This window comes from Phaethon lepturus, unplaced genomic scaffold (genome assembly GCF_000687285.1).
Source record: "Phaethon lepturus isolate BGI_N335 unplaced genomic scaffold, ASM68728v1 scaffold5277, whole genome shotgun sequence".
Taxonomy (NCBI): domain Eukaryota; kingdom Metazoa; phylum Chordata; class Aves; order Phaethontiformes; family Phaethontidae; genus Phaethon; species Phaethon lepturus.
The window spans coordinates 28,896-38,911 of record NW_010552378.1 but is presented as its reverse complement, the minus strand read 5'-3'; the positions used below and the strand labels follow the sequence as shown (position 1 = coordinate 38,911).

General features: G+C 38.0%; 1 protein-coding gene across 1 annotated transcript in view; it reads right to left on the bottom strand.

Moving 5' to 3' along the window:
• Positions 1-2,542: 2,542 nt before the first annotated feature.
• MAP7D2 (MAP7 domain containing 2) overlaps positions 2,543-10,016 on the bottom strand; it is a gene marked incomplete at its 5' end in the record, with an annotated part of 33,764 nt that continues 26,290 nt past the window's right edge. The window contains 7 exons of the mRNA XM_010291185.1: positions 2,543-3,074; positions 3,670-3,949; positions 5,664-5,850; positions 6,556-6,634; positions 7,313-7,366; positions 8,546-8,650; positions 8,798-9,002. Coding sequence (XP_010289487.1) covers positions 3,700-3,949; positions 5,664-5,850; positions 6,556-6,634; positions 7,313-7,366; positions 8,546-8,650; positions 8,798-9,002 — 880 coding nt within the window. The remainder of the gene's footprint in view (positions 3,075-3,669; positions 3,950-5,663; positions 5,851-6,555; positions 6,635-7,312; positions 7,367-8,545; positions 8,651-8,797; positions 9,003-10,016) is intronic.

Here is a 10,016-nt window from a genome sequence, read left to right as displayed (position 1 = left end):
GGAGGATCCCCACCCCGCCATCCGCAGCAGCCGCCTGTGCCCTTTCTGTTGCTTTCTGTGCACGTGTAATTCGAACGGTCACAAGAGGGTGGTATTCCCCAGCTTCGAGCTCTGCATCGCTAAGTGAAAATGCAGCCTGGGCGTCCAGATCCACCACTCACTGATGCCATTTTGTTTTGGAATGGACTCGCCGGGGAGCCAGGAGGCCTGCTCAGGGCCTTTGCGGAGGCCTGAGACAGGCGTTGGGTGCCGCTTCCCGGCGCAACACCCCCAAAAGTGCTGAACCTAATCGGAGAGCTACGGTGATGCCCAATTACCTCACAGCTATCATTTATCTATGTATTAAAAACTTGTAATAGTTATACTTGTTATGGAAAATAAATCCAGGAAAGGACAGTAGCAGTGACCGATTCTCCTGTTTTGCAGATCACTTTATAAAAATAATCTGAAAAAAATCCATTCATCCATTTATAAATACATTTATAAAAATCCATTCATAAAAATCCGTTCAAGGATCGCCGCTCTAATTAATCTTTTTTCCCTTGCTTCTTCTCACAGCTTGATTCTCAAGTGCTTTATACCAGAACAGCTCTACCAAGGACTTGTGTGAATCACTAGTGAGCCTGTACCACAGTTTCAAGACCACTGCCAAATTAAAAGTAAAGCTCATTGCGCGGACTTGAATCACAGCAGCAAACACTCGTATTGGTATGAAGAAGTTACATCCTCAAAAGCAAGAAGTAGAAGTGATTCAGCCTTATCGTGCTTCCTTTAATCTTAGTAAATAATTGAGTGGACAAATCACATGAATGGCTCAAGAGTTAATAAGAGTGAGATGAACTGTCACTATGGAAAGTATTAATATTCTTCATATTAAGAGTAGATTCATTTTTAATTTTGGCTGAAGTTGTGACTTAAAAAAAAATTAAAAATTGTAGAATATTTCCCCTCAGCATTTCACTAGAAAACTAATGGCATCTCCAGACTGTCTTTTTTCTAAGCAGCAGTATGTGCATGTAGCTTGAAGAGAAGTTCAGCATTTATGTTATGCGTACCCTTACAGAACAGCTCTTGCACATTCAACAGAACAGCGTCTACCGGCTATGGCTCCCAAGTTTTCTTTTCCTTGTTTTCTTTGCCAAGTAATATCCCAGGGAGCAGAGCAAACTGGCTTGTATAATGTCGCTAGCACCCTGAATGCCAGTTTGGAAGCCCTCACCTTCAGGCTCTTCTGCCACCACTCTGCATTTCTTCTGAATATTGGCAAGATCTCAGAAAGCAAATTAGTATAGGAAACAATGGTGAAATATTTTGAGGCTCTGACAATCACTCCTTCATTCAGTATTACACCTTCCTTCAGAAAAAACCTCAGAAAAAATTAACATATATGTATTTTTAAATTAGTTGCATTTTTGCTGGGAGGAAAAAAGCTAAGAAACAAGATAGATTCATAAATGAAAATGTATTTCACCTTTATACATGCTATACATGTCATGCAAATACAGAAATCTACATGTTATACAATGACACCATAATAAAATATAATGTGACATTTGTCCAACACAATGTATCACAGCAAAACAAACTTTTTGTTTGTTTATTATTTAGGAAATAGATGAAGGACTAATTTGGAAGACACAATACCATGCTACAGCTTACTGCACAGTCAAAAGAAAGTATTCCTCTGAAGTACGCTAACATAAATAGAGCTGGATTGTGTATGATTTCTTTATACATCGCACATAATGTCATTAGTTATTTTCCCGTTGCTGGCTTTTAAAAGTGTGAGAACGGGGCTACAACTGAGCTCAAGCTACGCTGTGAACTCCCTTACACATGAAAAAGAAAAAAAGAAAGAAGCCAAACCCGCACCCCCCTCCCCCAAGTTTTCACTATTTTTGTGTTAGTTTCCAGAGAGTTGTATTTATAATTTATTCTTAGAAGGAACTGGACAAAAGTGTCCTCAAAGCAGCACATGGTCTAGCATAGTTATCTTAGTTCAACAGAAATAAAGTTAACACTGTATGGCACATAGTGTCTAGAATTTATACATCTTTATGTGAATTTTTCCATACAGATGCCTACACAACGTCAAGGGGACCAGCCGTGTTCCCCGTGTGTGACCCAACCTTTGTGTTTCTGCTGCAACTTTTGCATATTGTTTTGCTGCTGACTAAATCTTGTTTTGCTGAGCCTATAGGAAGACAAAATACTTCTCCATGTGATAGAAAGCCTGCTGGTATTAATCAAGTGTCTGCATCTTCAAAGACTAACATGTTATCTCACCCCCTCGACAACTCACTTGAATCTACTACAGCTATACTATATATATATTAAGGGATTACACTAGGCATTTTGCCTACTTTGTTTACAGGTGTTATACAAGTATGTTTTTAAACACATAGTTGATAGTCGCTCCCAGAGTAATTAATATTAACCAGTAAGTGCCACTAGTGACTAAAAATATCAACATAACTATAACGGGATAGCTCCCACACTCCACAAGCAGTAAGAAGGCTCTTTTGCTTCCAGCAGCTGTGTATTTGTCAAGCCTCTTCAGCTATAGTTATGAATTATACACCTGCATAAAAGTTCCCAATAACTCCTTATTAAAGACCAAAAAAAGATAGGCACAAAACTAAAGTACAGTATATTATTTCATTTCAATGCACTGTGGGCAAACCTCATCATTATTTACATGAAAAAGATGTCTAAATGAATGTATGGTAAAGCTTAAGGAAGAATTATTTCAAAATAAAATGCACAAGTAAAAATCACAGTGAAGTGTTGAGATGAATTTTAAATTAGAAGAGGAAATAAGTGCTTTATTAGCAGCTAAAGCTCAAATTCTAATGCACACTCAGCCTTCCCTGAAACCATCAAGGCTCTAGATCATTGGTTTCTACCAAAAGCAGCCAGTTATTCAATATATTCCCTGGGAAGACAAAGTTATATTCAGCTCTGATTATTTGAAATCCAGTGTTCAAGGACTGCAGAAGCTTTTTCAAGTGACAAGCTCATATTTTACTGCCAGTAACATCACAGGGATATATATCCTCCACAAATGGCTACCTCTGTCAATTAAAAAAAAAGAAGAATATCAAGTCAGCTATGCAAGTTAGATGACGTCAGTTTTGTAATTTAGAATACACTCTTTCAAAAACACTGATTGTGGCATTGTACTTTGAAACCGTCACTGAAGCCTACTATGCTTTCTTACCATGCCAGCTTTCCAGGATCAGTGAGTCTACACCGTGCTGCAAGCATTTACAGCAGCAGAAAAGAGGAAGCAGCAACAGTAACTACCATTTTCTAGGCTGGCCCCACCTTTAACTGTTGTCTTCATGCAAATAGGCTCCAAAGACTTATAGGAAAGGCATTATATTAATGAAGAAAAAACCCCCAACTCTTCTCACTATATTCTGAATGCATAAAGGAAATGTTTCCATTTACCAGATACTTTTGGTTGCTATGATACGCTGAGTTTGCATACGATGCCAATTTACAAAGAGCTGCAAATATGAAAGATTATGCTGAATTTAAATATCTAGGAGACCAGCTTTCGCCCTCTCTCCACATATGCTGATTACAATTGCTGTATTTTTCAGGGAAGCTAATAAGTAATCACAGCAATTTATCATCTCTAAGATGTTTCTCACAATACTGTACCTTTAACTGTTCTGCTGAAAAGTGAGGTTGTCAACAGATAGAATTAAGTGTATTTTCCTGTCCTGGACTGTTAAATCCCTCAATCAAGTTTTTGTTACAGTCATCTAGGCTAATGGTATCACTGGACATCTTGGAGTAGGTAGCTTGGCCTGTGAAATCCAAGAGATCTTCAAGAGCCTTGGCATTACTTGTCCCATTTTGGTCCAAAGAAACACCGGGCATGAGTTCATTCATGGGTGAGTATTCGGGGATAGAGATGAGTTCTTCTTTTGAAACCGGGCTATACAAAAGATAAATGAAAGGAAGATGCAGAATAAGAGGTGTGTAACTTTTCATTATTTTTTCATAATTTTTGCAAAATTTTCATCAAACTAATCTTCTGATGTCCAAAAAGTGCCACTTAATCTTCAAGCCAGCTGCAGCAAGACTTTACCTAGAGTATGTCCCAATCCAAAAAAAAAAAAAAAAAAAAAAAAAAAAAGGAGAGGTTTCCCTCTTTTCAGGGAAAAGGCCAGGGCTCAGGACAGAAGGTCATACTTAATCTATATTCCTTAAAGATTAAGGTTTGTGGTAGCTGTATGATGTGTACGCTCATCTCCTACAAACACATTTCTGGTAGTTTACTGAATTGAGTTTACTGATCACTCATTATTTCAGTCCCTGCACCATTCCCTCACCTAAATGTTTATTGCATCTTGCAAATTATTGTCCTGACCCTGCAAACATTTACCTAAAGCACTCAGACCTCACAACTTAAATAAAAAGTTATTTTTTAAGACCTTATGATTCACTTCAGACATAGAAATCCCAGAATTTAATTTAAGAAGTGCTGCAACCAGTCGATGCTTGGCTGAGACTAGTAAGGCTAGTCCATTTCCATTTGGAGAAAAGCAGGCAGAGGAAGATTTCTAAAAACATGGCAGGGGCGGTGGATAAGTTGAGGGCAAAACTACTGTGCATGAAATCCTGCAACACAAAACCCAGGGAATGCTGAATGCCACTAGTAAGAAACTGTATTTAACACAGATCAAAGAATATAATTTACCTAGTGAGACTGTACTGTGGAACAGATGAGGTCCTGGATGCAAACATTATCAACTAGTTGAAAAAGGAGCTGGATGAACTCATGGGCAACATGTCCATCAGTGGCTATTTAAAAAGCCAAGGCACAGCTGTACTCTCTAACATCCCTAACGAAACTTCTGTGTGGTCTTAGATTGCAGAAAGTGGTGGGCTCAGGTGCTCTCCCTATAACTATTTTTTATTATTGAACCTCTCTGAGATCAAATAATGGGCTATATAGACTTCTGGTCTGTCCCAATAGGGCACTTCTTATGTATTTATGCATATTTACTGGAAATACTGAAACAGTATGAGAGGTTCAGTTGGCTTACTGATTAAGGAAGAACCGCATAAAAATGCCATGTTTAAAATTCAGAGCCAGCTTCTCATAGCAGCCTTAAATTATCCACTTCCTTCTTTCTTGCAAGTCCTTCCATCAATGTCCAACAGTATTTAATACACACTAAGTTTTTTACTGATTTCCATACATTTGTTCCAGTTAAGTACTTACAATTCTAATTCTTTATTCTCTTTGTCTGGAGGGAGAAAAGCTCATGCATCACAGCTATGCAGTTTTGAGTCAAATAAAAAAAATAGTGACATCAGGATAATATCTACACTAGCTACTTTCAGGGAACAATCTGAAAGGTTTGGGCAAACTTGTATGGAATCCATAAGTAAGGACTGTAGAAGGATTTCCGAGCCTCGCCCCCTTGCTAAATATGTGAAAGTGAGAGGAGCTTGTGTGGACTCCTGTCTAAAACAACCAATTTGCATTTTGACAGGAGTGGAGTACACCACAGTAGACACCTGACTGCCCCATTGCGGGGTAGGTGAGAAGAGCAGCAGTAAAGTATTAACAACGGCAACAGAAAACATTGTGTGTGTCTAATATGAACTCCACAATTTCTATTGGTAGATACGGTCGGTACCTCACGTCCATGGACTGAACCTCATCAGTTGAATCCTCCATGCTGTTAGATTTCCCATCAACAGCGTCCAGCTGAATAAGTCCTGGAACTGACTTTAGTCCATTAGTAACTACATCTTGGGAAGGGAGTAGGGAGGCAGCACTTTCTAAGCTTTTAGTTTTCAGGCAGGTTGCCAATCCATTGATTTCTATAAAAGAAGATTAGAAATTATGACAGTAGCAACTTCTTTATTTAAATAGTTTTTAAAAAAATCACAAATGCTTTTAAGTTACAGATTGAGTCAAAAGGAAGACTGACAAAATGCAGTAGGACTCAATTTCATCTATGACTCATCATACTACAGCGTCAATCCTCTTTTTCACTCTAAAATTGCTCTTTTTGTTACAATCTTTTAAATTTCAGGAAACAGGAAGCAAATGTATTATCTTTTATACCATGTACTAAAAGGCTGAGCCTGGGGAACTAAACAAAATATAGATAAATGCCAGATATAGATATTTTATTTAAGAATTCTTTAAATACACATGCTTTTTTCATCAAGTGAAATTAAATGTAAGATTTAGAGCAATGCTATAAAAAGCTAGCAAGCTTAGTTGTGTGCAAAAATTTTCTACCTACAAAATTTGAAGGCAGATTGCAACACCCAAACCTATTGGCAGACTTGAACTTCTGATTTACAGAAATGCTATGTCAGGTACTAAAATGGAGGAAAAACTTTCTTCTGCTTCTGCTTATGTGGCAGAACAAAGCTGAGTCCCCAGTTTTTAACTTTTGTCACCGATGCAAACGTAGCTGTTCTTTTTGAGATGAAAGCAAAGAACCTGTGATAATACTGCTCTGTCTGAGGTTACAAAACTCTGACAACAGATCAGAAAAATATGGCAATTTTTACCTGGCTGGTTGAGAACAAGGGCCTTTGGTTGCTTTTCCACGTTCAAAGTTGATGGTACCTCCAGTTTTGGTTCTTCCTTCTGTAATCAAGTAATGAGTCAACCATATTAGATGAAGGACTCTAACCTTCATGGAACTGACTGGACTCAAAACTTGTGAGACTGCCCAGGGCCATGGGGTGGTCAAAGGTCACCGACAGCATGAGAGTTTGGTTTTTTTTTTTTTTTTTTTTACTTTTAATTAGGCATAGGAGTTTTTACTATTTTTTTTAACTTCAAAAAGAAAACTTTCTCTGCAAGTAACCAAAGAAACATTTTCCTTAGTAGAAAACTTAGAATAGAAGTAAAAACTTGACCCTGTCACTTCCTAGCTGGACACAATTGCCTTGTTCTCAATCCTACATTCCTGGCAGGCTTAACACAGAGAGCTCAGTAATTCACTGCCTGGTACAAAGCACGAGAAGATATATCACAGCAGCGAACATTACAGCTCCAGCATCAAAGAACGGGCTCTTGCCACCTTGCTAGATAGTGAGGGAGGTAAGTCTGCAACAGTTGCATAAAGCCACGTCTCTGTAGCAGTGGCACAACAATAACTGTGACACAGCAACAGTCATTCTCAGTTTAAAATGTCACTAAAATTTGGGTATAGAGTGTACCTCAGTATACCTACTAACACGGAACTACTCTAGAGTTTAGTTTTCACATATGGGTAACAAAACAAAACAAAAAACCCTGCAACCACACAGTGTTTCATACCTTTATTTCTGGTGTTTCACTCCTCCTTGTTCTCTTCATTATTTCATCTATTCTCTAGAAATCAAAATAAACCAGAGGATGAGAAGGCAGACAGAATATTTAACACAAGAGACTGATAAAGTAGAAAAAAGGACAAAAAGAAAAACATTTCTCTACTGTCATGACCTCATCCCTGCCTGTCTTGAAAAAGGGAGAATAAATAAGAAAAATAAAGAAAACCAAAGACAGAGAACACCTGGGCTGGCTTTCACATATCAGATCTCATAGAACATGACTTTCTCAGTAGATGCAATTTAGAGACAAACATTTTAATACCAGGTGTTTGCACTTCTGCATTGTGCTCAGCTATTATTTTCATCTAATTGCTTTTCCAACTATTTCCAAATAGCTGCTTTAAAAATAGTTAGGCTTTTTGGAATAGAAGAATAAAATGAAATATCTGAAGTTATTGTTGCTGGAAATGTATAAAGCATTACACTAAAATACTTTTTTTCCTTTTGTTCATTAAAAAAACATTGTCTCTTTGCAGTACTGTGAACGGAAACTATTTCAGATTTAAAGACACTTTGGTTTCGTATTCTAATCTGCAACATGTCTCCAGCTCAGGGGTAAACAGTTAAAAATAACATATTGGAATAACATATATGGAAAGATGACCTTTTACAACCAAAGGTTCTGCAGCTCTGCAGTTGTTCTCTCTTTCCTGCCACAGAGCTGTAGATAAAGCTAAGTTATGCAGCTCCAGCCATTTCCTTGTGCGGTAGTTGCCAGACAGCCCTGCTGCCTCTGCATAATGCAACCAGAGACAAGCCAGGTGGGAGAAAACCTGTTTGTTAATCTCATTAACTTTCTCAATTAATGCCACGGAGCTTTTGTTGAGTAAGTTTTCAAACAAAGTAACTCATGTTCCTCAACAGTCTGTGATGTCCTGCCTTGGGTTTGCCTTGGCATGCCATTCTCTGTTTGTCTCAGGCATTTAATTTTGTGGGTAGAGGCTAATTCTGTGTTTGCTCTGTACCTAGTAGAAAGTCATTTGCCTTTGGCAATTCCACTTTGTTACAAATTTTGATGTCCGCATTCCTCTAACATGCAAGTAGCAAACACCAAGTTAGGCATAAATATCAATCTATAATCCCTCCAGATTGTTATTTCTTCATACTATTGGGTACTTCCTGGGTTATGTATTTAAACAAGAAATGAAATAATTATCTTAAATGAGATGCAAATATCTACCTTCTTCCGCTCCAGTCTTTCTTGCTCAATTTGCTGCATGATTTGTTCCCTTTCAAGACAAAGTTGTTCAGCTGCCTCACGGGCTTTGATTTCTGCTTCTTCCCTCTAATCAAAATGTGTAAAATACAACAGGGCCATTATTTATTTCAAGCAGATTACCAGATACTAGAAAGTATTTATTTATATGCATATATAAATATACGTATACATATATATGTATATAAAGTTTCACATTTGTGTTTGAGATGGTACCTGTTTCTCAAGTTTGGCTTGGAGCTCTTTTTCTTGCTTTACTTTTAGCATTTGTTCTTCCTCAGCTCTTCTCCTGGCTTCCTCTTCTGCCTTTTTTCTAGCCGCTGCTTCTTCACGTTTTCTTTCCTCCTCCTTCTTACGAGCCTCTTCCTCTAGACGAAGCCTTTCTTCTTCTGCCTTTCTCTTCTCTTCTTCTCTTTCAAGCCTGCAAAAAATATAACAGTATGTTTAAAAGGTTTCATCTTGTTTAGCACGAATCCTGTTGTATGGCACACAATCAACAGTAACTGATAATATATGCATCAGCACACATTTTCATGAAAAATTACGATATAGCGAAGAGGATGAGCACATGCCCAGAATTCAGGTTGCTATCAAGTTTCTATTCCAATCTTATTTTCACTACCTAAAGTATTTCCTAAAAATTATAATTTCCCTTGGAAAAAAAAGGTATCATCAAAGATAAGAAAACATTTACACTCCAATTTCAATTAGAGCTTCAGTAATAGAAACATCCCCCTTCCCTTGTATTTCACACACAGAATGCTGGTATCTACAAACAAGCCAGTACTTTTTTTCCTTCATTTCAGCCGAAGATAAACAGATTGGATAAGTAGCAGCAAACAAAGTCCACAAAACACAGTGGTACACTAGAAAAAGTGGGTCTAAACTCCACCTGTGTCATTCCCTGGCCCACTCAGGGACCTCACGCTCCTTTGTCACCACATTCAAGAGCTGCTTTGACAGCTGATCATTCTCATCCTTGCATATCAGGGATTCAGGAAGTATTTCCAAATTTCCCCTCCCGCCCATTATTGAAAAATAAGAAACAGACAAAGTTGAATTTAGACGTGCAGAGTTAGTGATTTAGTATTAGGGGCTTGAAGAAAAGGCATGATTTGTCGACGCTTGCAACCAGCATCCAATGTGGAGAACAACCTAAAAGCTTGCTCCCAGAACAGAGCCAGAATGTCACTGCTTAGACACAGCAACCTTCATTGTGCCTGCACGCTTAAAGCCCTCAGCTGCCTACAACAGAGTGGGCAGGGAGATGAACTTCAGGTTCATTTGTTGAACAATACAAGCCTTTCCATTTAAGGCGTATACTACCATTGCAAGACTATTTCTTCTACATGAACTACCTCATTTAAAACTGCCTCAAATATTTTTTTATAATGTAAAATAGTTCAGGTATGTCCACGCTGCAATGTATGCTACA